We start from the raw sequence: 27,864 nt of genomic DNA on the forward strand, positions 1-27,864 counted from the left end.
TCCTACCAATGGGATCTTCGCGCCGTATCACGCCGTGTCGTAACTTCACCTTGACCGACTGTTGCACCCATGAACGGCAAATTGGGTTCAACGTCGAGTTGAACCCAGATTCGTTCTTCGTCGAACTGCGAATGTTGCTACGAGTTTCTGTTTACAACTGAGTTCCAGACACGAAAACTTGTTGACGCAACGCTGCTCGGTCGCACAAGCATGCGAAGCCTGAGGATCTTCACGCGCTGTGCGACATGCCCAGTCCAACATTTAGCTACGATCGCAACTGAGAAGATCATGTTGTTTATTTAGTCAAAAATACTCTCCTTGATCTACTCGTAGTGATGAAACTTGGATTGACAGTAGATGGACGTGCCAACAAGCGGCAGAAAGACCCTCCACTGTGTGAGTCTTCTCCCAGATACGTTACACAGGGCGGCTGTTTACGCAACTCTTTCGAGATGTACCCCGTGCCACATACAGAAGGAGATACAGAGTTACTATCAAGGAAAGCTCTACCTGTTCCACGTCAGCACTGACCGGACGTCTTTCGAATGCGACTCAGTGGGTCTATGACACGCCTCACCAATGGTGCTTCGACCGCATTAAGTCATCGAATCAGTGTGACATTTTAATCAAGAAGCATGTTTCTGTTCCTTGTTTCGCCATGTGCTTAAGTGATACAGATCTTCATGATATATTTACGCCTACACACTTTACCTTGACCTTGTATCCGAAAAAAAATTGCCCGCTCAACTCGGTTTATTTCATCCTTCGTTCATCGCTCGCTTTACACTATTCAACAATCAAAGGTATACACGTGAGTTTCTCTCCTGAGATTTGATGGTCCTTGGATGAAGACCCTTTGTCCGGGCAATGGGTCGCTACCGCTGTAACGAGGCCATAGCAAGTGCGTGGGGTGAGCGCTTATAATGTCTTTGCATCATCGATGAAACCAATTACGCATAGCCAGCGGATTCTCCTGCAAGAGGAGCTTTGACAACAAATGACATCCCGATATAGGGTGCGCAACCTATGCTGACAGTGGCATGCTTCGCAACTCACCCCAACTTCCCTTTCTTTTTCGTTTCTCCTGCGTAATACTCAACCCCTCAGCCGTTGAGGCGCTTTTAACATGCCGGTACAGGGTCTGACAGTTTATCATCAGGTTCACATCTACCCCTCACCTCCCAGCATGTCAAGATCGTGGGCCTCTTCGCTTTTTGTGGCCCTGACTTTCGTTTCCGCAATTACGTGCACGCCTACGACGCCTGGCTCGAGGAGACAATCAAGCAATGATATTGTCACGGGGGTCGATTCTAGGGATCAGAATGGTAAGACTGCTTATTACTTCCGTTGTCTCTGACTAACACGTGCAACAGGCAATCCCTTTCTCCGTCTGGAGGTGCGCGATCTGCAAGCGAACCATCCCGATCAGTGGAATCTCTATCTCCTGGGGCTCGATCAATTACACATAACCAATCAAGAAGATCCGTATTCTTACTACAGTCTTGCCGGTAAGTCGTGTTTGTGTCCTGACAGGGCTGGAAGCTGATTGTGGTGTCAAAGGCATTCACGGAAAGCCATACAAAGTGTGGCTCGACGCGCCGGGCTTGAGCCATAAGATCGGCACCTCGGGTTATTGTCCTCATAGCATGGCACTCTTCCTCGGATGGCATCGCCCATATCTAGCTCTTTTCGAGGTAAATTGATCTCGTCTCGAAGACCCTTAACAACAATGACTCCGTACAGCAAAAGCTACATATGCGTATGCGTGAGCTTGCCGAGAATGCGCCTGCTGATCAAATTGATCGTTATCGATGGGCAGCGTATTCATTTCGGATGCCATACTGGGATTGGGCTCAAGGAGAACAAAGCGGTAATGTGCCCGAATTTTTCATGACACCAACGACGGTGGTCACTACCCCTGAGGGCCGTAGTATTGAGATCTGGAATCCGCTCTACAAGTACGAGTTTAAGCCGGTACCGTCCGCAGGAGCCTTTGGCGGCAAGGTACGTTGTACGTATCAATGACTGATATCACAATTAACGCGAGCGCTAGTGGCCCCAGATCAACCACACAATTCGATGGCCGGCATCGAATAGTCCTTGGGAAGAGTCTCGTGACTCTGAGTTTGCAGCAAGCTTCATCAACTTGAGGCGTTCTATTCAAGACCAGGCCGCGATCGCGTTTCGACGAGGTACCCTGAATGGCTTCTGGGAAGCCTTGGAGATGGTACATGGCTGGGTACATGGAGTAATCGGCGGGGGCTATTCCAGTGGGTACGGTGGCGAAGGTCACATGTGGCCTCTGGAGTACTCTTCGTACGAACCGCTGTTTTGGCTCCACCACACGTACGTCCTGGTAACAGAAGATCGCAACTCAATGCAAGAGAATCTGACATGATCCTCTAGGAACGTCGACCGCATGTTTGCCCTGTATCAAGTACAGAACCCCGGTGCTTTCCTTCTGCCCTCAAACGTTCACAGTAGCGGCAACTTATTTGTGGAAGACAACACAGTGGTCGATGGAAACACGCCACTACTTCCCTTTCGACGCAGTCCAGGTAGCTTTTGGACAACAAACGAGGCTATGGACTGGAGGGTGTTTGGTTACGACTATCCCGAGACGCAATCGGCCGATACTGCATCTGCACAGGCGACAGTTGCGCTACTCTACAGTGGCAGTGTGCGAGGTAGAATCGCAACCGGCCAGCTTGGGGGTATTGGAAGGCACTTCACGCCAGGTACTGAAGAGACCACTTACACTGACTGGATCATCAATACAGCAGCGGCACCACTCGACCTGCCCCCCACTTTCGTTGTCGAATTCTCGTTTGCAGGCAATTCCTCGTCAGGCCCAGTTACGAATGTAGGCATGTGGTCGGTTCTGATGCCAATGGATCATAACAAGGCGAAGCGTTCGCTCCGTGAAGCTGAAAAGACCAGGAAACGCGCGACCGCATCGGATATGACACTGCGCGGTACGGTCAGTTTAACATCTTGTCTATTGGATCAGATCGATGCTGGCAAGCTTTCCAGTCTTGACCAGCAGGACGTTGTGCCTTTCCTAAAAGAGAATTTGACTTGGAAGGTTTACTCGGTAAGTTCTAATCGTGACTTAGCTTTGAGCTCGTAGCTGACTAACGCAGGGTGACGGCACACAACTTCCGACCTCAAGCTTAGACTCCATCAATGTCGAGGTGGCTAGCCAGGCTGCACGTGTTCCTAGTGATACTAGCTTGCCGATTGAATATAGTAACGATGCTGTTGCGCATTCTGAGGCGACAGCGGGTAAGATGGGCGGTGCTAATTGACTTGTATTTTTCTTCGACTTTGGCATTTCTTCCATTTCACGCAACCCTGTACCCTACCCTCTTTCTGTTCGGCGATAGTTCGTAACAGCATAATAATACTTGGTTTGAAGGAACCTCGTCGCGTGTTACCGAGTACGTGTGATCCTCGGCGTGGAGTTTGGACTAATCCCGCAGCGTCCCATACCGGTATTCCGCCAGCCTTACCTAATTGGCCTGCAGACCATTCCCATCAACTTTTTGCGACCTGCAGATCACCTGCATTCTGTCTGAGTCACCAACACTACCAAAGAAGTAATTTTTCTTTACACACACCATGTTATCTGCAATTCGATCCGCTACCCGCGGCCGATACTATCAAGTGGCTTTCCGTAGCTCCACAGATGGCTTACTCGGGACACCACGTGAGCTGGCATACTTAACATGTCCCTTCCGACAGGCCCGGACAAGAGCATTTAGCACCACACCGTCTCTGTCAATTGGAGGAACCAGAAATTTGAACGTCGTTTCCCTTGACAAACACAGTAGGATCGGTGACAACGGTGACCCACTCTCCAGAATTGTCTCCGCACGCAATATGTCATCAGAGCCTCCAAAGAAGGACTGGTCAGCAACGCAATACCTTAAGTTCAACAATGAACGTACCCGCGCCGTCTACGACCTTGTCGCTCAGGTCAAGGCACACATCACCACCTCGAATCCACGAATCTACGATCTCGGCTGTGGTCCCGGAAACTCAACAAAGGTACTTCTCGATGCCTTCTCTGGCGCTACCATCACCGGAATGGACTCCTCGCCGGACATGTTGTCCAAAGCCTCTGCCTCCCTTCCAGACATCGAGTTTGTCAAGGGCGATCTGTCCACCTTTCGACCCAAAGAAGGAGAACAAGTCGACCTCCTCTTCAGCAACGCCGTGTTCCACTGGCTGCGCAGTCCCACCCGCATCCCCACACTAACGCGTCTCTTCCAGACGCTCCGTCCCGGCGGCGTACTTGCCATCCAAGTGCCGGACAACTACGACGAGGAGAGCCACAAGCTGATGCGGGAAGTCGCCCGCGCCCGGGGCTCAGCGTGGTCCCGCTGCTTCGTAGATGCGCAGATCGGAGTCCGAGATTGCGGAGACAGGCCGGATCTGGATCCTATCGAACCCCCGCGCGCCTTCTACAACGCTCTGATTCCGCATGCGGCTTCTGTCAATGTGTGGAGGACAAACTATCATCATGTGCTGAAGGATGCGAACGCCATTATGGAGTGGGTGAAGGGAACGGGGTTACAGCCCTATGTGCAGAGGATTGAAGACGAAGAAGCCAAGAAGGCGTTTTTAGAAGAGTATGAGAAGAGATTGGCCAGGGCGTATAAGGAGTTGGATGATGGGAAAGTCTTGCTTGGCTATCCGAGGCTGTTCATTGTTGCGGTCCGGCAGTGAGCATCTAAACGTGCTTCTGTGGCCGCTGGTCTCGATGCACGACCGCGTGGCTGTTACCGTGCGAGCGTGCTGCAGACATCTATCAACCTCTGCGTTTTTGACGGCTTCTTGCTTTCCTCGTGCTCGCAGTGCTATTGCCAGCTCGCTATACCAATGGATCCTAGGCGTGTTTCAACATGTATGCCAAGGGCTGGACTCAGGAAGCACACTGGATGAACGACGGCTTGGAAGCATACATCCGAAGTCATAGGAGGGGAAATTATTACGCACAGACAAGGGGGTGAATCGCACAAGGAAGGTCATTGGCAACCAATGAATCGCAAGGACAAATTTACATGAAATTGATGCGCTGGCTCTGTGACGCAGTTTTCCTTTTCCAGAAAAGAGGATGAGATGCGACTCGAGAGAGTCCGTCTTGGATGCACCCATCTCATCTCGGCGAACACATTTTTTTCCAACAAACGCCATTATCGTGCTTCCCCAACGCCGCTTCCTGGCTTGCGTGAACGCTCAGTCCAACTTTTGCACCCGCGCTCTCTCCCCGATGCTGACTTCTCTCCGCATGACGATCAGCTTGGTGTTAGCGGCTTCACAGAACTTCTCCTCCTCTTCCAGCACTGGGATGGCAGTGTCGCTGTGCATGAAGGTTATGAATTGCTGGTAATGCAGCTCATCCGCAAATGTCTGCATGCTACCGTCAGCACTTCTGTCACCCCTGTCATGCAAGATATACATACCATCTCTCCGAAGCAGTCCCAATCCAGACCACCATCGCCCGTGCCAATGATCATTCTCGGAACACCCATAGGACCTTCACCTTCATCGACATGGTAACGGCGTGTCCATGTCAAAGGATGTGCTTTGCCTGACGTCTTTTTGAGGAGCGGCGCGTATGTGGTTTCGTTGTGTTCCCGAAATTGATCGCGTGTGAAGCCCTCCTTGCGGGTTGCGACCGTGGCAAGGATATAAGGATACTTGGAAATTACTGTTTCCGGCATATTGGTTCTGTCTTTGTGCTGATGTGCGGGTGGTGGATTCGAGAAGCTAAGTTGTGGGGCCCCCGTTGTCGATGGGTTTCGGTACCTCTGTTTGAATGGGAGGTGCTGAGGTGTGAATGGAAAAAAAGTGCAGGAAGAAGGGCAGTGGTTTTCTGATAGGCAGGGTGGATTGGAGGGTCTCCGCTGACGGGCGGGCCCGCTTTGGGGACCGGGATTTGCAGTTAAGGCCTGCTAGCGCCTGTACGATGAAAAAGGAGAGTCGTCAGAGCTGGTCGCGACGCTAAACGTGACTCGAGACATCTGTGCATCTTTTCCGCCTGTTGCTGGTACATGGTGTTGTTTGGGTGCCTCGCCTTTGCTAGGGGATATTGAGTCGTTTGGCCGTACTCGGGGGGTGTCCGGCCAGGTGCATGACGCAGCTTTTTTTCGATAGAAGCATCGTCCGATGTCAGCCTGAGGCGGTAGCAGTAGGTCGCATGATTCGTGTTCCAATTTGTGACGCACGGAAGGTCGGCGTCGTCTTGGTAGCGTGCACTGGGCTGCCCCTTTGACTCTCAGACTATGCGCAGCAGATGAGGAGTAAGGACATGAGCAGTCGATGCTTGAACTCGAAACATGACTCTGGAGCCAACCTGAACTTGGACCTGCTGGATCACGTTCCAGGAGAATGCAAGATCTAGTTGCAAAGGTCAAGACAAGAGCATGGTGCTTGAAAGGCCGTGGACGATCTTGTAAGGATAGCACTCATGTCTCTTTCCTGGTTATCGAGATTGAATGGGGCGCGTCTATGACCTGCATAGAAGAACTAGAGTACAGAATCGAAGCCATAGACCCGTAATTCAAGAGGGCAGTCGAGCCAGTCGAGCGAGAACTCGGTGTTGGTGAGTGATGGGGAGCAGAGAGGTGGAAGAAGAGTGGCAAAAGAAAAACCCCCGCAGAAGGCTGACAGGCAAAGGACCGAACATACGGGTCCTACATCTCCACTCTTCCATTCAGCCCTGCGGAGTGCACAACGACCAAGCTGTCGCCTGGATTGTGGTATTGTTCCAATCAATCGCACCATAACCATTCCCTGCGGCTTCAGCTCACGAAGATGTAGCCAAGTACGACGCTCACAATCGTCCATATTCTTTCCTTCCATATACTGGTAAAGCGTCTCGGCGCAGTGATAAGAGCAGTGCATGCAGAAACTATCAGCATCACCAGAGTGACAGGTTCGTTGCTCATACAAGAAAACATCCTATGCCATTTTGCGCGGTTTGTGCACTTTGTATAAAATGCGGTTATAGATCCATCATACGTCGATATTTGGTTGCATCACTGAGCTATCAGCTTGTGAGAAGCCCTGGCTCACTGTTTCTTTGATCAATCGGTTCCATGGACATCGTAGACCATCTCGAAGTGAAAGCCTCCTGCTTTTCTCACTACACGCCTGCTTTGAGCTTGCCTCACCTGGCCACGTGTTTGTAGAGCAGTCAAAAACCGCCAATCGCGCAGTGAAGGACGCTTTTGCTTGCTGTCAGCCCGCCTCTCCGATTGTATGAAAAGTTACCTCCACCAGCACGCCGACACGACTCTCCCAACTCTGCTCAGTGTGCAATTCGGTTGAATTCTCAACTCCTCAGAGACACACTCGAATTGCACGATGAAGTTCCTCACCATCCTCACCACCATGTTCGCCGCCCTGGCAACGGCGTCCCCTACCTTCACCACCACCACCGCTGCGAGCGAAGCCAGCATCGCCGCCGAAGGGGTTGCTCCTATCGACGTCCCCATCTGTGCTTTCGACCCAGTCAAGGGCGAGTACGTGTGCCCCGATAGCACTACCAACATGTCCATTGAGTCCGCCGGCAACGAGACCAGCACTACCTCGAAGGACAGCACTAGCGCTGCCGCCGCCGCCGCCGTCGAGGCTGCCGACTGGGACGATTGCATGAAGGTAAGCCTCTCTGACTGCATCCTCTCGCAGGTATGAATGGACCAAAAGAAGTATAATAAAAATAAAAAAAAAGGAAAAAAAAAATTACGCGTAACTAGCACTGAGGCTGCTGGTTCTACAAAGGCAACGGGCCTTGCGGGTGCGACGTGGGCCGCAAGGACCCGAGCTGCCCTGTGTGCGAGTTTGGCAAGTGCTAGAGGAGCAGGCAAGGGCTGAGGCGCGAGGGACTGGTCGTCTTGGCCTCCGATCCGTTGCCAGTACGGGTTCACAGGCACTCACGACGGCGCTGCTGACTGGAAGGGCGCCATGGGTCGATATACACGGGAGGCGGTCTCCGTAGGCTATAGAGTAGCTCTGCACATCGATATTCAAGGGCGGTAGGCTAGAGAATTGCTCTGCACATGTAGATATTCTCAATGGCGGAAATGCAAGGTCATGGCTCTCTCCATTGGGAGAAGACCCGAGTGACGAATACAGTCGATGTACTCTTCCTTGTGATATAGGCAGACGTATGATTCGTGGCATCGCTAGGAGAGCCCGCCCTTTTCGAAGCTTGTTTTATTGTTGCCGCTCAGTGACGGTATGAAAAGAATTAGTAATGAGAGCAGACAGCTAAGACGAGACAGGGCTCCAGTGCCTAACCCCCCCACTCCCGTCATCACGACGGACGTCCTCTATCCTGACAGCCTTTTCTGATTTCCTCTCCTTGACCCCGCTCCACCATTCCCGTATATCACGCCGATGTTCTTTGTAAATGTAGACTGTAGCGTTTGCGAGTCCAATAAACTGGGTTGAACTTTGCAGGATAACCAGTGTGCGTATATCATGCCCCATGCCTTCTGCAATGCGGTTTGAGATACCCGGGAGCCACAAAATCAGGTAGGTAACAGGATACATGTTGAGCAAGAGCATTTTCCAAATCTCGCGGTCGAATTTGGGTTGATTTTCCGGGCGAGTGGCTACGCTGCGGATTGGTAGCGCGGTGAGTGGTGGCTCTGGAGGGGCAGGTGATGGACCCTTCTCGAGGTCGACAAGAGCATAGGTCTCCTGCGGCGAGGTGATTTCGTCAATGTAAGGTGGCTGAGCGGTGAGATCACCATGGATGGGCTGAGCGGTGAGATCACCACGGATGGGCTGGGCGGTAAGATCACCACGGATGGGCTGGGCGGTGAGATCACCACGGATGGGCTGGGCGGTGAGATCACCACGGATGGGCTGGGCGGTGAGATCACCACGGATGGGCTGGGCGGTGAGATCACCACGGATGGGCTGGGCGGTGAGATCACCACGGATGGGCTGGGCGGTGAGATCACCACGGATGGGCTGGGCGGTGAGATCACCACGAATGGGCTGAGCGGCAGTGTCGACTTCAAGTTTGCGGGCGAAACTGAAGCTGCTTACAGCGCGGCGATGTTTCTTCTCGGCTTGTGTGGGAGCGCGGGAAGCTTGGACCTGGTCGAGACTGATGCGCGGTGTGGCGCCACAACCAGCCAGTACAGCGTTGTCTCGGGTCTTGCTGTCGAGCTCCTCGTAGTCCACTTCGTCTGGGATGGTCGAGCTGAGGTTGGAAAGGTTCTGGGGTCGGAGACGGCGACTCATGTAGATGAAAACGTAGACGTAGGTGCACAAGGAGATGAGGAAGATGGCGAAGCGCCAACCGTGATTGAGGCTGTAGCGTTGTCGGAAGTATCGCTTTTCGATCCAGCACCAGTTGCCAGATACGGGGCCATAATAGCCTTTCGTCCAGGCAATGATACCTGGTTGGAAGTTAGTTTGTGCAGTTGGGCGTTTGGCTGTGTGGTGATGTACTCGTGCAAAGTGGAACCATCCAAATGGATAGGCATATGCACAGCTTGGTGGCGGTGGAAGCGTAAATAATGAAAGAACGAAGTTGGATCGTAAGCAGCGTGACGAGCGTAATGGCAAGGATAGAGAAGTCGACGGCCTGCGAAGCGTCAGTGATGAGACTAGCTGGGGACGACAGGTCGAAAGGCTGGAGCCAGTCGATGCATGACTGCCGGCTTACCTGCACTGAGAACTGTCCAGCCAAGCCGTTGAATGTACATGCGGTACCCGGCAACAAAGGTTCTCGTCTTGCGACCACGGCGATACCCGAGACGGAATTGTTGAGGGCGTTTAGAAATTCTTCTTGGTCGTTAGCTCTGTTCGGCCTGCATGTCGAATGGAGATTGCCGTACCAGCGACTGTCAGGTTCAAGATCAGAGCATAGCGAAAATCGCGCCTCTTCTTCCCGCCAGCGAAGATCCAGAGCAGAATGACTGTGGCGGTTGCAAGGAGAGAAAGTAAGCTACCAATCAAGGTAGGTATAGAGCTTGCTGGATCCCAGGACATGTCTTCTGGTGTTGTCACAGCATCACGCACAGCGTGGCTCATGCTGAAGAGGTCATGGAAGAAAGGACAAGACGCGAGGGCCAGGGAGGAGTGGAGCTAAGAACGGGTATGTATACGTGAGTGTAAACCCGGTCTGGACCGAACGCATCAACGGAGCCGTCGGTCTGTCGGTTCGCGTGGAGATGTGAGGGTCAGGCCAAGCTTCCTGGACTGGGGAACGAGACCATGGCTACGTGGACAAGTGGCCGCTATGGTATGACAAGGTGATGGTCACTGTCTCAGCAGGGGCAGTTTTGGTGCCCTTTTCAGCCTCCTCGATTGTAAGCATTCGGGCATGGTTAGCAGACTTGTCTACACTGTTTGTTGCGCCTTGCGTGCGTGGCGAGGTGTACAGCCTCGCGTCTTGGACTCAAACTCGCAAGGTCATAGCAGCCTCATGAAACAGCATCGGCCCTACTCGCGCACTCCGGACCATGTCCTATGTCGTGTCAAGTTTAGCACGTGGCCTGAGCCGTTTGGAGAAATGACAATCAGTGGGTACCTGGCTGAGCGGCCCGATTGAAGAGTGCAACGACGGGTCCGGTGTTATCGCGCAGTGTGAGATTAGTTTCAGACACGGAGAGGAGGTGCGCCAGGACGCAGCGGCTCAGAGGAAAGGGAAAACAAGAAGCGGGGTGAAAGCGAGAAAGATGGTGGGACATGATCGGTGCTGTGTTGATTGTGAAGAAAAAGGGTGCTGATGTGTGGCGAAGCCATGTGGCTCCCTGTGCTCTGGCTCCTGAGAGGCATGCATGGTTTGCACGTGCGCCGCAGCTCCTACGCAGCGTGCGTCTTCGGTATCTTGTCACCCCTCGCAGTACAGGCTGGGCTTCCTCGCAATGCCGCCTGTGTTTCTGTGCTTTGGTTTACGTGGGGTAGTGCGTTGGGTGGGCGATGCAGCTCGGGGGTGCGCAAGGGTTGCGGTGTGGAGCGTGTAGGAGCGAGTGTAGCGCAGCTGGGCCGTGGAGGTGTGGCTGTGGCGGGGCTTCTATCGCAGGCGATCCTCTGGTGGATGTGTCAGTCGTGGGCAGGAGAGAGGTGAGCAGGAGAGAGGTGAGCAGGAGAGAGGTGTAGAGGTGTAGAGGTGTAGAGGTGTAGAGGTGTAGAGGTGAGATGGGTGGGATGCAGGGAAAAGGGGAAAAGGGGGAAACGCACGCATCTTGGTGAGCTCGTCCAAGATGGCCTGGAGCGAGTCCGTGTCCATCTTGTCGGCCAGCGAGGGGATGAGGGTGGTGGCTTCATCGGCCGAGTCTGGGGTGAGGGTGCCTGCAAGCGCGCGTCAGCCTCCAGCAGAGCCGGTGTAGTGGGTAGAGCAGCGCGTCTTGGAGACAGCAGCAGCAGGAGACGTACCCAGCAGGGCCTTTTCGACCGTGGTCAGCTCCGGGTGGGTGTCGAACATGGCGTTGATGGCGTGCAGGCTCTCCTCCTCCTTGTAGCGGGCAAAGTTGTCAAAGTAGTCGAGGAAGTGGGTGATGGTGGGGTTGTCGTTGTGGATGCGGTCGCGCAGCGGATTGCTCTCGGCGTCTTTGTTCTTGCGGCCCTTGTGGACGGCGGTGACGACGGCGCGGGCCTCGGAGACGGACAGGGCGTGGACGTCCTCGAAGTCGCCCAGCTTGATCTCGTTGCCCATTTCCTCGTCCTGGGCGACGGGGGGCTTGGGGCGCGACACGAGGCGCGGGGGCTTGGGGTAGTCGACGGGTGCAGGGCGCGCTGCATTGGGGTGGGTGCTCTCGCCGTAGTCCATGGCGCCGGAGAAGAGGGAGAAGAGGGAGAAGAGGGAGACGAGGGAGACGAGGGAGACGAGGGAGACGAGGGAGACGGGAGAGACGGGAGACACGAGAGAGACGAGAGACACGAGAGAGACGAGAGACACGAGAGACACGAGAGACACGAGAGAGACGAGACGAGCGGCGGTTGTGGAGGGGGGGAGGCAGTGGGCGAGCTCGTGTGTGCGGCGAGGATCGAGGGTCGGTGGCCGAGTCGACGGTTCAGGGCCGAGTCGAGTGTCGAGTGCGGGGTCGGGTCGAGTGCAGGGTCGATGGCTGCGTGGGTGAAAGTCGAGGGTCGAGGGTCGAGAGCCAAGACATGGATCCCACGACCCAACGCCCAACGCGCTGCTGGTACTCGGCTTTTCCCCCCCGCTGGCGTTACCCGTCCTGTCCAGGCTCGTCACCCATCCTGTCCACGCTCGTCACCCGTCCTGTCCACGCTCGTCCAAGCACCTCGTCCACGCTCGTTCGCGCTCGTTCAGGACCTCGTTCAGCGTCTCGCGTGTGCCCTCCCGTGCGCAGAGGAGGGGTAGAGAGCTGCGTTGCCCGGACGGCGAGATGCATGGTTACACACGCGCCGTAAACAGGAGTGCCGTGATGGGCTCTGGACGTGCAGGTCCCTAGCCACCCAGCGTACCTAGAATCGTAGACTTGTAGACTTGTAGACTTGTAGACTCGTAGACTCGTAGACTCGTAGACCCGTAGAGCGACGGCAGACTGCCAGCCTGTGCACCCATGCTTCCGTGCCCCAGCTTCCGTGCCCCGGCTTCGGTGCCCCAGCCCCAATGCCTCTAGTGCTCAGTGCTCAGCGCTCTATTGCCGAGTGCTTCAGTGTCCCAGCCCTAATGCCCCCAATGCTCAGTGCTCAGTGCCTCAGTGCCTCCATGCCTCCATGCCTCCATGCTTAGTGCCTCCATGCCTCCATGCCTCCATGCTTAGTGCCTCCATGCCTCCATGCCTCCATGCTTAGTGCCTCCATGCCTCCATGCTTAGTGCCTCAATGTCTCCATGCTTAGTGCCTCAATGTCTCCATGCTTAGTGCCTCAATGTCTCCATGCTTAGTGCCTCAATGTCTCCATGCTTAGTGCCTCAATGTCTCCATGCTTAGTGCCCAGTCCTCCATTGCCGAGTGCTCGGTGCTCAGTGCCCAGTCCTCCGAGCCTCTGTGCATGCAGCGCAACGCAGCGCAGCGCACGCTAGTAGTCTTCGCTCGACCGTCCATCGACGACGTGAAGCGCCAGCCTCGACTTTGAAGCGGGCACGCACCTGCTCCCTGCACCACCTCGCTCCCCTTCCCTCCACCTCTTTCGCCCTCGCCCTTGCCCTCGCCCTCGCCCGTCTCTCGTCGGTGCCTCGTCGCCAGCAGTCGCCCCTAGCCCCTGCCTGCTGCCCTGCCCTGCTGCCCCCCGTCTTGCCCGCTGCCCTAGCGGTGCTCGCTCGCCGCTCGCCGCTCGCCGCTCGGCCTCTCCCACTGCACCTCGTGTCTCCCCACAGCCTCGCCGGCTGCCGGACGCCGCACCCTCTGCCGTGCCCGTCTGTGCCTGTCCTGTGCCTGTCCTGTGCCTGCGCCTGTGCCTGTGCCTGTGCCTGTGCCTGTGCCTGTGCCTGCGAACGCGGGTGGGCGGCCGCCTCTCCACGCCACACCCACGCCCACGCCCACGCCTACGTCCACGCCTACTGTACATAGACACGGCACCACGCACGTCCACACCCCTCGACTGCCCCTGTCACACCGCCTCGCCGCCGTCACCACCATCACCACCACCACCACCACCACCACCACTACCACCGCCCTGCGCCGCCCACATATCCCCTACCTTCCTCGCCGCCGTCGCCGTCGCCGTCGCCGTCGCCTGACCGGCCCTGCCGTCCATGGACACGACGGCACCGCCCTCGATGGAGGCACAGGGCGCGCCGCCGTCGCAACAGCAGCAACAGCAACAGCAACAGCAACAGCAACAGCACGTCCACGACCCGCGCACCAACGGCCTCTCACGGCAGCCCATCGACCCCCTCGACCCCCTCTCCGCGCCCCGCTCGCAGAGCCTCACCCAGCAAGACCGCGCAGACGCCCCTGTGCGCTCCATGACAGACCCCGCCCAGAACGAGCAGCAACTGCAGCCCCCCAAGCCGAAGCGTAGCGGCAAGATCTGCGGAAAGTGCGGCGAGGGCCTGACCGGCCAGTTCGTCCGCGCATTGGGCGGCACATACCACCTGGAGTGCTTCACCTGTCACGTACGCACCCCCCCGTCTCTGATGGCAGCGCGTACCCCAATCTCTCCACCCTCCACCCACCCGCCCATCAGAGCCCTGCTGACCACATCCAGGATTGCGGCAAAATCGTCGCCTCCAAGTTCTTCCCCGTCCCCGAGAAGCCTCCGGGCCAGTACCCTCTCTGCGAGACCGACTACTTCCGCCGCCTCGATCTGCTGTGCCACGAATGCGGCCAGGCCCTCCGTGGCTCCTACATCACCGCCCTCGAGCGCAAATACCACATTGAGCACTTCACCTGCTCCGTGTGCCCTACCGTCTTCGGCGCCTCGGACAGCTATTACGAACACGAAGGCAGCGTCTACTGTCACTACCACTACTCCACCAAGTTTGCCCAGCGCTGCAATGGCTGCCAGACATCCATCCTCAAGCAGTTTGTCGAAATCTACCGCAACGGCCAGAACCAGCACTGGCATCCCGAATGCTACATGATCCACAAGTACTGGAACGTGCGCCTGCACTCGACCGGCCAGCCTGTCATCGAGAGCATGCACGCCGCCGAAGGCGAGGCTACAGACGCCGTCCGCGACAGCGTGCGACAGCAAGAGGAGGAGATCGAAGCCAAAGTCAACTGGATCTGGAAGACGCTGTCCGCCTTTGAAGAAAAGTCCGCCACATGCATCTCCGACATGCTGCTGCACGTAAGCAACGGCGCCTATGTGGACGGCGTCCTGGCGGCCAAAAAGTTCATCATCCACGTCGAGCTGTTGTTCAACGCTGCAGACGACCTCGATGCCCAACTGGTCGCCAAAACCCCAAAGGGCCTGACGTACTCTCGCGAGGCAAAGCTGCTCTGCAAAAAGGTCGTCGCCTTCTTCGCCCTCCTCACCCAGTCCCAAGGCACAGGCGTGCGCCGTCTGGGCGTCACACAAGAACTCCTCTCCCTGGTCACCGGCCTGGCTCACTACCTCAAGCTGTTGATTCGCATCTGTCTGCAAGGCGCCTTGAAGCTCGAGCGCGAGACAAGGAGCTCCACCGGGCTCACGAGCTTCCTATCCCAGGTCAACGCACTCGACGCCAAGCTGGAAGAGGAGGCATCGAGGGACCCAACGGCGGAAGCAGCCGTCCTCATCCCCAGATGGGCCGACGCGTGTCCCATCTGCGATCTCCAGGTCGAAGACAAGTGTCTCCACCTCAACAACATGTCCTTCAACTACAGCTGCATGCTATGCCGCAGCTGCAACGCCGACCTGCGCCACGACATCAGACAAGCGTACTGGAGCCCGTCGTCGAAACGCGTCTTCTGCCCAGCATGCGCTGCAGCACAGCCAGATGCGGAGAACGGCTTCCGTCACGTTACCAAGCTGCGCCAGTACGTCCACCTGCTCAAGGTAGCGCACGCCCGCCTCATGGCTACGCTGCGCTCCAGCGGTGCCCTGCCTCACACATCCGGTAAGCTATCCTTCCCACAACACTCGGGACCGATCAGCATCCTCATCTTGACACCTTGCCCCAGAACTCGCCTGTCGCTTCCGAGAGTACATTCGTCCAACTAATGAGCTGTAGATGACCCTAACCTGACAGGCTACGATTCCTCCCTTGGCCACCGCATGGACAACAACGGCACCGCGCTGGCACCTCCTCACCTGCGAGGCGACGCCCGATCCAAATCATACAATGGCTCTGATGCAAACCCCGCTGGCCAGGGCAGCTCCAATGCTGCGTACGAGCAGTCCATGTCTGACATCAAACGTCTGCGCTCTACACGCCTCGACAAGCACCTCTCCAACACCATGAAACGAGCCCGTGCATCGAGGATCATCGATGGCTCAGAAGGCTACGAAGCGGGAGCCAACACGGAGATGCGCGGTGGCATGCAGATTGTCAACGAACGCGACCAGGTCGACATGAACAGCGCCACGCTCGCCGTCAACTCGCTTGCGCTGGACGACATTGCCCGCATGGCCGCCATGGAACAGCAGCGAGAGCAAAGACCCAACGCCTTCCGCGCTGGTGGCACGGCGCTCCTCGGCCAAGATCACGCAAAGGTACGCCACGGCCACCGTCGCGACTTCTCAGGAGGCCAAGACTTGAACCACATCGGTGATGGTCGCTCCCGCACCTTCTTCTCGGAACTGTCTCCACTGGAGTACTTCAAGCTGAAGGGTCTCGCTGTGTTGCAGCTAGGCCTGCTCCTCGACGAGAACCAATACAACCAAGAGGACCTGCTCGACCTGATCGAGTCCAAGAAGCACAATTTCTGGGGCAAAATCGGCTTCGGCAAGGCAAAAGGCAAACCGAAGAAGCCTTCAACGGTCGAGAAGCCAGCTTTTGAGAACGCCACCTTCAAGCAGTCCCTAGAATGGCTAGTGGAGAAGAAGGGCTGTGAGTGTACGGAAGGCGTAGGACCGGGTGCGTTGAAGGTTCCAGCGTTGCTGCAAGATGCCATCACCGCGATGAGGAACATGGATATGTCTATCGAGGGCGTCTTCCGAAAGAACGGCAACCTCAAGGCATTGCGAGAGCTCGAAGTCGAGGTAGACCAGAAGGGCGTGGAACAAGTCGATCTCAGTTCGAAAAACCCGGTCATCCTCGCCAACCTTCTCAAACGCTTCTTGCGAGTCATGCCGGATCCAGTCTTGACGTTGAAGCTCTACAAGCTGTTCATGACAGCCAATGGCAAGTGCTCCAGTCACGACCCGCTCGACCTTGAACTAACCAGACCAGACATTGAGGATGAAGAGCGGAGAAAAAAGGTTCTCCACCTGGTGCTGTGCTTGCTGCCAAAAGCCCACCGCGATACGATGGAGGTTCTGTTCTGCTTCCTCAACTGGGTGTCCTCCTTCCACACCGTCGATGAAGAGTCGGGTAACAAGATGGACACATGGAACATCGCAACTGTGATAGCTCCCAACATCCTCCGGGAGAGCAACGACAAGGAAGTCCGCAGCGTCGATCAAGGCGCGGTCAAGGTTGTTTTCGATCTCATCGAAAACAACGATGAATTCTCCGAGGTACGTGCCTGGTTCGATCTCACCAGCGCTTCTGCTAATCCGACTAGGTGCCTCCCGAGATCATGGAGCTCCTCAGCGACGACAGCGCAACCGATATGAGCGCCAAGGAGATTATGCGACGCTGGGAGCAGCGAGGCAAAGATCCTAACGCGCCTACCTTGGCAGCATCACCCAAGAACCAAGGGAGCATTGCAAAACGCAGAGACGAACGAAACGCTCCACAGATTACTGACGCAGATGACAATCCCACAGCCATGGCAGGCGAGTCGTCGGTACGACACGTTGCAAACGCTGCTGGGAACAAGAACACCTCGCCATCGCGTCCTCACGACACGGGCGCACCGATTCTACCCTACGGCCCAAACCCACAAGCTTCGGCGGAAAGCCATCGTACCGCGTCGCCACATCGACATAGCTATCGCTCGCCGCAGTACCAAAAGCAGCAGCAGATCAGCACCACGGGAGCAGGATGAGCGTACGTACCTAATCGGACTTTGCATCGGAGTGCTTGGCGTTTAGCGTGTTTTGTTTCCTTCCTCTTCGACATGGCATGGCATGGTGGAGGCCTTGCATTATGCACAGCGAAACGAAGATCATGTTACATTCCCCGGATCTACACGGTCCATGTTCTATTAACGAAAAACCCTGTTTCGGCCCGTCATTTTTGAGGACGGCCTCTGCATGTCGAGCAGCCAAGTTTAGGCTGTTCAACGGCGTTTCGGTGGCACTTGACATTTTACCTGGACAGAGCGGAGGATGTTGCGTTGAAGAGGTGGATGGGTAGAGTGGGGGTTTGTATCTGACCACACAGCTGCCATTGTCGCACGGGAATCGCTTGGGCCTGTGATGGAGACCTCTGAGTTGGATGATGCTGTGGATAGTGCGTGAAGTTGGGTGTAACAATAGCAGACGGCAGCCGTGAGCTGAATAAAAGGTCAACCCCTGCTGTGGCTTTCGCCTCCGCTGTCACGTTGGTCCGTCTAGTGTGCATTCACCTCCCTCGCACAATGCAACCAATCACTTGGTCATTGCGCCGTTCCTCTATCGGCAGACTGCCGGCCACTGCATGAATGATCCAGAAACGTGTGGCCAAGAAGCTGAATGCACATTGCGACTAGCAAGACTAAGCATCAACCAGCAACAGCTGACATCATCATTATGGCTGTCCAAGTTCGTTTGCTCAAGCTACACCCAGTGATCAGAGCGACTGCTTGCTGCTTATCCGACCATTTGGTTCGCTCCTGATGGTAATCTGTGTTTGTCTTCCCATGTACACAAGATTGTCCAAGATCATCACCATCCAGGCTTTGTTGTGAGCCACGTAGACACCAGTGCCTTCCACTAGAAAGGCTTCTCCGGTTCTTCCAGTTGAATCTATGTGAGCATTGGCCATCCCACAAGCAATCCGACCGCACCTCCGATGTGATGGACGTTGCTGCTTCACCGCGCGCAATGCGATTGGTCGATGTAGCTTGAGACTCGATACGCGATTGGCCAATCTGCTCAGCCTCAGGCTAGAGCACTGCCCTTCCGGGAAACTCGCAACGAATCTATTCCGTTCACGACTCTCGGTCCAAGCCCTAGGACCATGCAGTAGCCTCTATCAGACTTTGCGGATCTTGAGTACCGGTATTGTCTTATCTTTGTGCAAGCCGTGCGATACAATGTCTCGAATAAGTCTGATCGAGTGCTAGGTACAGCTGATAGGCTAGACGACAGGCCTCAGACACAGTGCGTGCACCAGAGAGCAACGATCGCGAGATGCCGGACTGTGCATGGCAGATTTGCGGCAAGCCTAGTCCCATCCGCACCAAGTTGGTGTGAGAAATGGATGTGCCAGTGAGGTCTAGTTTAGTCTCGAACCGCAACGTTATCAACGTTCGCTGCGAGTTCGGGCTCGGTCAGGTAACCCCCATGGCTGGGAAAACTGGTCGCCTGGCCTAGTGATACCATGTCATCTTGACGAGCGAAAACGCAGTCATCTCATTATAAGAATGCTGCATGCCTCGTACCTGTAAAGCCTCCACTCCCATGCGAGGAAATCACACACTCAACCACCATATAAGCTTCACTTCACATCTTCGCAATTAACAAAGCCACACCATATCGGCATTAGCAACATGTCTGGTCTACTTGGTTACTTCAGCTGGGACAAGAAGAAGGCTGCTGAGCCCAAGAAAGAGAAGACACAGGTCGAGGAGAAGCAACAGCCTATCCGCGCTCTGCCGGCATCATGGTACACATCACCAGACATGTACGAATTCGAGCGACGATCCATCTTTTCCAAGCGATGGCTCTTTATGACTTCGAATCTTCGCGTGCCCAATGTCGGCGACCATCTCCGATATCAGTTTGCCGGCTTCGATGTCATCATCATCCGCGACCAGGAAAATGGAATCAAGGCTTTCCATAACACATCCAAGCAGTCTCAGCAAGTGCTCATCGACAACGAGACCAAGGATAACTCGGGACACGTGGACCTGGCTGTATTCTCAACCACTGCAGACAACGTCTTCCCCATTCACACCAAGATTGACCGGAACGGGTTCATATGGATCAATCTGGATGCTAAGAAGACCCCAGACGTTACCTTTGATCAGTATTTCAAGGATGTTGATGTGCAGGAGCGCTATGCAAGCATCAATTTCGAGAACTACCATCTCGACCATGTTTACACACTCGAGACTGAGTACAATTGGAAGATTGCATCTGACAATTTCAACGAATGCTACCACTGTCCAACAACACACCCCGACATTCCCGCCTTCCTCAACCTCGATTCTTTCGATAGCGCGCTCAAGGATGGCCACATCCAGCACGCCTGTGCACCCACCCAGGAACAGGTCGATACCGGTGTCAACGTGCACAGCACATACTACTTCCCCAACGCCTCCATGACCGTCGGCAAGCATTTCCTCATGGTCCAGAAGTTCATGCCCGACTCCCCCGTCACATCAACATCCCACTACGAAATCTTCAAGTGCAAGGACTCGACTGAAGAAGAGTTCCACCTCATCGCCGACATGTACGAGCGCGTTATGCGCGAAGACAAAGTGCTGTGCACCAACGCACAAGCCAACCTGAACCGCGGTGTGTTCAGAGCGGGCCTCTTACATCCCCAATACGAAAAAGCGCCCATCTTCTTCCAGCAGAGTTGCCGCCAAGTCGTTGCTGAGCACGGGAAGAAGGAAAAGGAAGAATGCAGGGCGATCCACCCTGCTCAGCAGCCTGGGCTCAGCCTTGACGCACCGAGAGTTGTGGATACCGATTTCGTGGACCGAATCAAGCAGGCGGGGCAGAAGGAGGTGCTGGCATGGTAACAGGTCTTCTCTTGCTTCACCTCTCTTTCTTTCTCAACTCATCCTCCATCTTCTGTCCAGCGACACGACGTTGGGTACTAAGCGCAGGAGATGGACCCGGAGACGAAAGCAATGCCCACCGACCATGGCCGTTGTGAGCACAAATCTTATCTTTCTGTCAAGCATGATCTTTGTCCTCTTTTGAGGCTGCGTGGTCTCAGCCCGCGTGACTATAGGGTACGATGGCTAATCTGCTTTTGCACCATCTTTCGTGTTCATCTGATGAACCTTGCACTACCTAGTCAGCGCCTGAAAGCCCACTTGCCCCAGTCTACCTACCCCAAGATACTGGCTAGTACATGTTTTTTGTGACTAGGATGCCTGTTTGTGCATCGGCTGTCTCTAGTCTAGACACTGCAACAAGTTTGTCAATAGCTTGACCCACATAGAAGCTCCCGCAACACTGCGATGTACAACCTCTACCCCTCTGTCAACCTCTCTCGTAGCCTCTTTAGTCTTCAAACATGCAGCCTCTCTTTCTGATTCTCACCTTTGGATTCTTGGTCTTCCCTGTACTCCATTGGCCTTGTTCGCTTCTGAGGAAGCATGGAGGATCGAGGAAGAGGATCAGAACGCGATCGGCTGTCTTCATCTCGGTCCCTGGTACTCGGCTGATTCAGCAGCTGTGTCCTATCCCTGTCCAAGCTGGTAATGGGGATGAAACGAGGCAGGTAGAAACAAGCAGCGGAGATTGATCAGAGCGGCTTAGTTCACAAACGTGTATATCACAGATGCTATGTAGCTCTCCCGCTCTGCTGTTTGATATGGAACTGCAAGGTGGAAGACATGATTGGCTTCTAAAGAATAGAAAGCTTGTGAGAGGAGAAGAAGAAGAAGAAGGAGAAGAAGAAGAAGGAGAAGAAGAAGAAGAAGAAGAAGAAGAAGAAGAAGAAGAAGAAGAAAGACACTCCAGAGGTACTAGGAGATGTCTGGTTCAATCAAGACTTGAGACAAGAAAATATCAAGTAGGCCAAGCGCTTTTGGATGATATCGCATGTGGCCATGCTTCTGCTATCGTCATTATCTTATTGGGCTCGAGGCTCTCAGACAGTGACATGCTCTATTCGTCCGGGATTGCATTAGAGGACAACACCGCTAAATCTGAAGGCAGAGTGGTTTGTGACATGATTCGAAGAGCATGGAAGCATGCAAGCGCGGTCATACCGACGAGAGCCGCAGAGAGGGCGGTTGTGGGCCGAAGCATGTTCGTATTCTACGACAGCATTGAGAGGATGTTATCTGCAACAATGTTGAGTTTACAGGATCGATATAGTCTGCAAAGCAGCAGTTGTATATATACTTGACTGTCGTTGATCACGGATTCACCCACATACTCTCGTATACATGCTTGGCGGTCCTTTACTGGCGCCAGCCGTGCCGACGTGTAATGGTTGCATTCGGAGGCGTAGTCAAGACACGAGCGAGGGCTAGCGTTCCCCTTTGAGGGGGGACAATTAATCTGCAGACCCGCTGCTTCGGTTAAGTTCTCGATAATAGTGTGAACGGCAATCATCAACAGCCTTAGGCAAGATACCCACACAAGACTGGGCTTGAAGACCGTTACTCTTTCCGAAATGATCTTGTAGAGTCCATTTCTCCTGCATATAATACCACAATCGCAGGATCCAAGTATCAACGACGTTAACTTGTATTATCCGAGTGCTTTTGTTGCAAGGTTATTTGGTCCTTGGATGCTGCTCTCCTGCTCTGGCCTACCAATCGACTGTCGTAGACCGTCATACCGAAAAACCGAAAATCCAACCCAGCACACGAAACTACTGCAAAGAGGATACATTGCGGTTCCGGCGGGAAAGGTCAGTGGACTGAAACCATTTCAGGGGACCAGTAGGACAGGATCGGTACTGGGGCGCTGTAAGGACTGCATAAGTAGGTCTAATCAAATGATCAAAGCAAAGACGACATCGCTCGAACCCGATAAGACGAAAGGCAAACCAAAAGGGCTTGGTAGCTGAACCCTCGGCTGACTGGAGACGATGCTAGAAGCATGAATCGCTGCAGAGGCGGGTCGGGCAGAGGCTGTCTGTCGAGGGTCATGGTGAAAGGCCATCGCAAACACAGCGTCGCAAATTTGAGAAAAAGCACATGGTGACACCAACGTAGACGCGCCGATACGTAGACGTCGCTACTGGAACAGGTGCGTACGTGCTACCAGGATGAAACTACAATTAGTCAAGGTAGGCAAAGTGCTGTTGTGCCTGCTCATTTCGTAGTGCGGCCTAGTCGCTACCATTGTTGTGAGTGCAAGCTTGAAATTGATTCTAGTGTTGATGTCGACAATACAGGACATGGAAGGTTTCGGGCCGCGTCGGCACGTTGTTCAGTGCAACAATTGTTTAGCCATGCACTGTCAAAGCTGATGTCGTTGCGTCGTTGGTTGCTGCTAACTTCCAAAGCCTTAAGCTTTGCTTCACGTCAAATTACTGATGCAGATTACGACCCAGCATGTTGCTATTCTATTTTGTCTATTTTGATACCACTGTCTACTCGGACATTACACCTTGACGATGACCTTGTGGGGAGCGTCCTTCTCCTCAGGCTCGTTGAAGATGTTTACAGGCCACCTGGGCTTGTTGGCTGTGTAGGGGATGTTGAAGCGGCGGGGCTCATCCTTGCCAATCTGCTCGATTTTCTTGAAGTCGTCATCGGAGAGCTCGATCTCCTTGAAGTTGTCGCGGATACGGCTCGCGGTGACGGACTTGGGGATGACGGAGTGACCGCCAACCTGGGCCCATGCGAGGATGACCTGTGCGGGCGATGCACCGACGCGGTCGGCGATCTCCTTAATGGTCTTGTGCTGGATGAGCAGCGGCTCACCAATCATGTTGTTTCCGAATGCAGAGTACTCGGTAATATGAATGCCCTTCTCGCCGCACCACTTGATGAAATCGGTCTGAAGGAGGCGAGGGTGGCGCTCGATCTGATTGGCAGCGGGGGTGACACCAGTACCGTCGATCAGAGCCTGGAGGTGCTCCTGGGTGTGGTTCGAGACACCGACAGCGCGTGCCTTCTTCTTGTCGAGCTTGGTCATGGCCTTCCATGTGTCAACAATAGAGACTGAATCGAGCATCTTGACGTCGCCATCCTCCTGAAGAGGGAAAAGGTTCTGATGGACATCCTTCTCCTGATCGAAAGCGACAGGGAAGTGGACAAGGTACAGATCAAGGTAATCGAGACCAAGCTCAGCAAGGCAGTCATCAAGCGCAGGTGCAACATCCTCGGGCTTGTGCTGCGAGTTCCAAAGCTTGGATGTGATGAAGATGTCCTCGCGCTTGATGCCCTCAGCAAAAGCCTTCTTGAAAGCCTGTGCGATCTCCTTCTGATTGCCGTAGACCTTGGCCAGATCGATGTGCTTGTAGCCAGCCTTGAGAGCCTCGTAGACGGCGGCCTCAACCTGACCGGGCTCAGCCTGCCATGTTCCAAAACCCAATTGGCTGGGGCATTGTGTCAGTATTTGGCCCCCATGACGTATTGCAGGGCACTCATGTACTTACGGGATGGAGGCGCCGGTGTTGAGCTTTACTGTGCGACCGAGAGACATGATGTTTGAGATTGGATGTGAATTGGTATGTAGAGGGAAGAGAAGAAGGGGAAAGGCAATGTTGATCAAGAGAAAGATGGAGGGGCGCGGGGCGTAATGTCGGAGGTGGGATGTCGAGTGGTGGGGTCGGGTTTCTGGCCGAGACGGGCAACAGCCATCGGCGCTACCATCTTTAGCACAACTTCACTTCCAAAAATTGCGGCCTCCTAAGACGTTGATTGGCGGGTCAGTGCTGCCTCCGTGTCCCCCTGGCCTTGGCGTATGAGGCCGTCGGCGTGCTGTGCGAGACACAAACTATGCATCGCAACAAGACTTCAAGCCCAAGTGGACTGCGGACATTGCTGCCGGAGGGCGGCAACCAAATAGACAGTACTTATGCCGTTAATGGGCTACAGGAAGCTGAAGAAAACTACTTCTGAAGCTTGCTGCGACTTGCTGCTACTGATGACACGCTGGAAAGATAGGGTCACCTTAGCATCGCCGACTACCCAACCTACGTCATTCATCGCATTTTCACCGAGGGTTCAAAATGGTGCAGTGACATACTATCATGTCAATCGTTCTGCTAGCGGAGGAAGATTTCCTGCGTAGCCAATCTTAACTACTATGGTAGCCAGCGAAAGTGTAGGTGGATCCGGAGTGGCTGATGATGGAGCCTCGCGTATTGAAATTTTTCCAGCTTCACACAGGTTGACAGCACCAACAGTCAGCAACTGAAGTTCCTTACTTTTACTAGGTACTATAGTGTAAAGCTGTAACTTAAGCGCACTGGTTATATAATAGACTTTTAAAGACAGTAGTATCATGAACAGAGTTTTTATGTTATTTCTAAGACGTTACCTTTTACACTACACGCTCGTGACGCTAATAAGTAGATAATACGAACCCCAATTACTATACTCGTCCCTAAGACCTAATTAAAAATAAACACTTATAGACTTTATCTAAAGTGTAAAACTTAACATACTTCTAGATTATAATAGCCCACGTAAGGGCACTGTACGCAGGCAATCGAGCAGAGTGAGATGGAATGGATGATAGGGGTTGATTGATGAGATAAGACGAATCCTTAATGGATGAGTCTTTCGGGTTCCAAATGTTATATTCGTTGTGCATGCCTGTAGGTCCTCGGGCTTGGACCGGGGTTTACCCGAGGCGTCTTCGACCTCGGGGCAGGATACTCGTGACAACCTAATGCTTTATTCATTCTTTTATATTCTAAACTAACTTGTAAGTTCTTCTAGCTCTTGTTTATATCTTTCCAAAAAGAAGAGTTAGAAACTAGATATAAACTAATACTTACTGGACTAGTGTATCATAACGTGTTTAGTCTCTATTATGACGTTATTGTATTTAATAGACTTTATAAAAGCTACACGTATAGAAAAGACAGCCACCCTTTCACGCTGTACTATGGTTACTTGTACCTTTAACTAACCGTGACACAATAAGAAGCAACCAGAGAGATCAAGAACGCATTCCTTTCTGGTTCGAAACGCGGATCGCGCTCGACTCTTACGTTCTAACATCTTGGGGCGGTCAGCAATTTCCAATGAAGCTTGGCGCTCTCGATACGTTCTTCAAGCCTACGACACCAAAAAAGGTCAAATACGAATCCAACTCCGGCAAATCCAACCATGCATTCTATCCGTTTCCAATCTCACATCTGCCTGTCTCATTCAAGGAGCAACTGGGATTTGCACCAGCGGAAGAGGGTGTCTTGATGAACGACAAACTTGATCTGGACCTTGTATACTATCAGCCATATATACCACCAACTATCACCGCAGGACTGTTCGAGTTCCTGCGCCAGGAGTTACCATTCTATCGTGTGCAATATACAATCACTCGCTTTGGCAAGACGACAGACATCAACACGCCACGCTTCACTACTGTCTTCGGTATCGACCAGACATGCCGATTCGATACAAACGGCAACATCAAAGACGTCCAGACGGACAAGACATTGGAAGCCTCCAAATTCAAATGCAATCCACGTCCCATCCCACAATGCTTGGATGAGCTGCGCAGGATCACCGAAGGTACGACCGGTCATACCTTCAACTTCTGCCTGGTCAACTACTATGCCCATGGGAAAGATAGCATTTCTTACCACTCCGACGATGAGCGATTCCTCGGTCCGAACCCAGCCATAGCGTCCTTTACGCTGGGTGCGAAGCGGGACTTTCTCATGAAGCACAAGCCCATCGCGCCCAAAGAAGGCGAAACGACGTTGGATCCTGGACAGATCAAGCTACCGCTAGGCTCGGGGGACATGGTGCTAATGAGAGGAAAAACCCAGTCGATGTGGTTGCACAGTATACCTAAGAGAGCCGGTGTGGACGCGAACAAGGGAAGAATAAACATCACGTTTCGAAAAGCGCTCGTCAGGGGAGGTACAGAAAACTATTACCAATATAATGTCGGGACGGGCGGTGTGTACAGATGGGATGCTAAGCAGGAGAAAATGGTTCTCAGCGAGCGAGAAGGAGTTACAAAAGCATAGATACACAATCCCTTCGATGAGACTTGAAACGCTAAGAAGCTCCAGCCTACGTGCATGTGCCCTTGAACCGCTTTTTCGCATGGTAGAGCTTTGCAGTGTTCTACGAGCAGAAAAACACGCTTGTACCTACGCTGCTTTGCTGGCATTTGCAAGACCTGAAATAGGCTTTAGGAGCGCAAGCGCTAAACAAGCGTGGCGACAGTATTGGGGTCGACCGTCTGGTGGGCTCATAACGATCAGCCAGGAAAGGCTAGAGTCGGTGGTGCCAGGTGGGTGATGGCCGTGCATGCTCGTTGACCCCGCCCTGAACGTGGAGAAGCTTTGCGAACGACGTCGACGTACGTGACGAGACATGTGAGGGCGTGAAGCTCTTGCAGCCCACTCACCGTGTGGGCATTGCGCATGTGTGAGTCAGACCTGCATGGATTAGTCTAGTCGAGGATCTCTTGAGTGACGGCACGAAACTTAGAGGAGCAAAACGCCAAGACGTCTTTCATCGGAGTTCAGTCGCGCATCGATCTTACCTACCTCTCCAATAGACATCCACCACCGACGACAACTTCGTCACTGTATTGGCGATTCTTGTGTGTCGCAAACTCGGGCACAATACGAACCAGGATTTCCGACCGGCCAGATTTCCATGCGCTTGCGTTTACTCGATGCTGTCTGCCTGAAGATTGCAAGCTAAGCAAGGAAAAGAAATGTATTGCCCATTGCACTGGCGCTGGCTTCCAGCACTGACACGTTGGTGCAGCTACCGTCGCAGCCCTTTCGAATCGTACAAAATAGTCCTCGAGCACGCGCTAGCTATCTGCAACTCGATCGAGTCCGCGCATGCCCTGCTCCGGTCACAGCAGTCTCCTATACTTGACGGCGGCTACCAGAGCTCCACACCGTCTGTATAGCGACTGAGGCAGATATCCCATCATCGCCATTAGCATACGAACGAACGCGGCAGTGCTGTAGCCTTGCAGAGTCGAAGACCGTAGCGTGACGAATGCTATTACCAATCGTTGTTAGACGGAATACCTTGACATTGTAGCTCTCGTACCACAAGGTCAGTGCTAGGTTTTCATCTCCAATCGTGTGGCAGCAGATTGCCGCTGGAGGTTGGTACAAGGCCAAGAGAGTTGGAGCCGCAACGTTCCGCATCTAAGCGCATTCATACCTGCAATTCACACACCGATCGCGAGCCTGCAACATTCAAACAAGTATCTGATACAGTCGCAGCGCCCTCGTCACTGGCTCAGGTATTCCAGGACGCGCAGGAGGAGCACCACTAGCACGGACTTAACGAGTTAACTCCAGCGCAAAACGCGTGTCTGAGAAACGACGCAAGGATGCCGCCGCAACACACCCCACCCTCTACAAACTCATCCAGCGCGGG

The 27,864-nt window shown here is 54.0% G+C and overlaps 10 protein-coding genes across 11 annotated transcripts, besides 16 other annotated features; 6 read left to right on the plus strand and 4 right to left on the minus strand.

Annotated features, from left to right (window-relative positions):
* Window positions 1–1,186: 1,186 nt before the first annotated feature.
* EKO05_0001895 (Tyrosinase) lies at window positions 1,187–3,308 on the plus strand (the record flags this gene model as incomplete). Its single annotated transcript, XM_038942372.2, has 7 exons — window positions 1,187–1,325; window positions 1,374–1,508; window positions 1,561–1,694; window positions 1,744–2,004; window positions 2,054–2,346; window positions 2,407–3,094; window positions 3,144–3,308. The coding sequence occupies 7 exons, from the start codon at window positions 1,187–1,189 to the stop codon at window positions 3,306–3,308; spliced, it is 1,815 nt and encodes a 604-aa protein (XP_038795362.2).
* A 574-nt stretch (window positions 3,309–3,882) lies between these two features.
* On the plus strand, window positions 3,883–4,731 carry EKO05_0001896 (Trans-aconitate 2-methyltransferase; the record flags this gene model as incomplete). Its single annotated transcript, XM_059635794.1, has 1 exon — window positions 3,883–4,731. The coding sequence occupies one exon, from the start codon at window positions 3,883–3,885 to the stop codon at window positions 4,729–4,731; it is 849 nt and encodes a 282-aa protein (XP_059491777.1).
* Window positions 4,732–5,241: 510 nt separating this feature from the next.
* On the minus strand, window positions 5,242–5,729 carry EKO05_0001897 (uncharacterized protein; the record flags this gene model as incomplete). The annotated part of the gene is made up of 2 exons (XM_038942193.1): window positions 5,242–5,415; window positions 5,469–5,729. The coding sequence occupies 2 exons, from the start codon at window positions 5,727–5,729 to the stop codon at window positions 5,242–5,244; spliced, it is 435 nt and encodes a 144-aa protein (XP_038795363.1).
* A 1,645-nt stretch (window positions 5,730–7,374) lies between these two features.
* On the plus strand, window positions 7,375–7,704 carry EKO05_0001898 (uncharacterized protein; the record flags this gene model as incomplete). The annotated part of the gene is made up of 1 exon (XM_038946808.1): window positions 7,375–7,704. The coding sequence occupies one exon, from the start codon at window positions 7,375–7,377 to the stop codon at window positions 7,702–7,704; it is 330 nt and encodes a 109-aa protein (XP_038795364.1).
* Window positions 7,617–7,648: a tandem repeat.
* A 576-nt stretch (window positions 7,705–8,280) lies between the features above and the next one.
* Window positions 8,281–10,062, minus strand: EKO05_0001899 (uncharacterized protein; the record flags this gene model as incomplete). Its single annotated transcript, XM_059635795.1, has 4 exons — window positions 8,281–9,425; window positions 9,478–9,613; window positions 9,695–9,813; window positions 9,867–10,062. The coding sequence occupies 4 exons, from the start codon at window positions 10,060–10,062 to the stop codon at window positions 8,281–8,283; spliced, it is 1,596 nt and encodes a 531-aa protein (XP_059491778.1).
* Window positions 9,266–9,304: a tandem repeat.
* Window positions 10,063–11,047: 985 nt separating the features above from the next.
* On the minus strand, window positions 11,048–11,803 carry EKO05_0001900 (RNA polymerase B; the record flags this gene model as incomplete). The annotated part of the gene is made up of 3 exons (XM_038942281.2): window positions 11,048–11,064; window positions 11,215–11,325; window positions 11,410–11,803. The coding sequence occupies 3 exons, from the start codon at window positions 11,801–11,803 to the stop codon at window positions 11,048–11,050; spliced, it is 522 nt and encodes a 173-aa protein (XP_038795366.2).
* Window positions 11,124–11,170: a tandem repeat.
* Window positions 11,804–12,466: 663 nt separating the features above from the next.
* Window positions 12,467–12,534: a tandem repeat.
* A 171-nt stretch (window positions 12,535–12,705) lies between these two features.
* Window positions 12,706–12,817: a tandem repeat.
* A 182-nt stretch (window positions 12,818–12,999) lies between these two features.
* Window positions 13,000–13,025: a tandem repeat.
* Window positions 13,026–13,135: 110 nt separating this feature from the next.
* Window positions 13,136–13,165: a tandem repeat.
* Window positions 13,166–13,259: 94 nt separating this feature from the next.
* Window positions 13,260–13,289: a tandem repeat.
* Window positions 13,290–13,363: 74 nt separating this feature from the next.
* Window positions 13,364–13,436: a tandem repeat.
* A 25-nt stretch (window positions 13,437–13,461) lies between these two features.
* Window positions 13,462–13,506: a tandem repeat.
* Window positions 13,507–13,575: 69 nt separating this feature from the next.
* Window positions 13,576–13,618: a tandem repeat.
* A 36-nt stretch (window positions 13,619–13,654) lies between these two features.
* Window positions 13,655–13,682: a tandem repeat.
* An 18-nt stretch (window positions 13,683–13,700) lies between these two features.
* On the plus strand, window positions 13,701–17,526 carry EKO05_0001901 (Rho-type GTPase activating protein Rga1; the record flags this gene model as incomplete). 2 transcript variants are annotated; one of them, XM_059635796.1, is made up of 5 exons in its annotated part: window positions 13,701–14,063; window positions 14,156–15,491; window positions 15,606–16,718; window positions 16,767–17,053; window positions 17,101–17,526. In XM_059635796.1, the coding sequence occupies 5 exons, from the start codon at window positions 13,701–13,703 to the stop codon at window positions 17,524–17,526; spliced, it is 3,525 nt and encodes a 1,174-aa protein (XP_059491779.1). The 2 variants fall into 2 exon arrangements, with proteins under 2 accessions (XP_059491779.1, XP_038795367.1); XM_038942370.1 differs by having other exon boundaries at window positions 15,606–17,053.
* Window positions 13,758–13,792: a tandem repeat.
* Window positions 17,478–17,521: a tandem repeat.
* Window positions 17,527–19,173: 1,647 nt separating the features above from the next.
* EKO05_0001902 (uncharacterized protein) lies at window positions 19,174–20,373 on the plus strand (the record flags this gene model as incomplete). Its single annotated transcript, XM_038946809.1, has 1 exon — window positions 19,174–20,373. One exon carries the CDS (start codon window positions 19,174–19,176, stop codon window positions 20,371–20,373), a length of 1,200 nt encoding a protein of 399 aa, XP_038795368.1.
* An 862-nt stretch (window positions 20,374–21,235) lies between these two features.
* Window positions 21,236–21,314: a tandem repeat.
* Window positions 21,315–22,924: 1,610 nt separating this feature from the next.
* On the minus strand, window positions 22,925–23,971 carry EKO05_0001903 (D/L-glyceraldehyde reductase; the record flags this gene model as incomplete). The annotated part of the gene is made up of 2 exons (XM_038942297.1): window positions 22,925–23,864; window positions 23,925–23,971. The coding sequence occupies 2 exons, from the start codon at window positions 23,969–23,971 to the stop codon at window positions 22,925–22,927; spliced, it is 987 nt and encodes a 328-aa protein (XP_038795370.1).
* A 988-nt stretch (window positions 23,972–24,959) lies between these two features.
* Window positions 24,960–25,160: a mobile genetic element.
* A 363-nt stretch (window positions 25,161–25,523) lies between these two features.
* EKO05_0001904 (uncharacterized protein) lies at window positions 25,524–26,477 on the plus strand (the record flags this gene model as incomplete). Its single annotated transcript, XM_038946810.1, has 1 exon — window positions 25,524–26,477. The coding sequence occupies one exon, from the start codon at window positions 25,524–25,526 to the stop codon at window positions 26,475–26,477; it is 954 nt and encodes a 317-aa protein (XP_038795371.1).
* Between the last annotated feature and the right edge of the window lie 1,387 nt (window positions 26,478–27,864).

Source organism: Ascochyta rabiei, chromosome 3 (genome assembly GCF_004011695.2).
Source record: "Ascochyta rabiei chromosome 3, complete sequence".
NCBI classification, from domain to species: Eukaryota; Fungi; Ascomycota; class Dothideomycetes; order Pleosporales; family Didymellaceae; genus Ascochyta; species Ascochyta rabiei.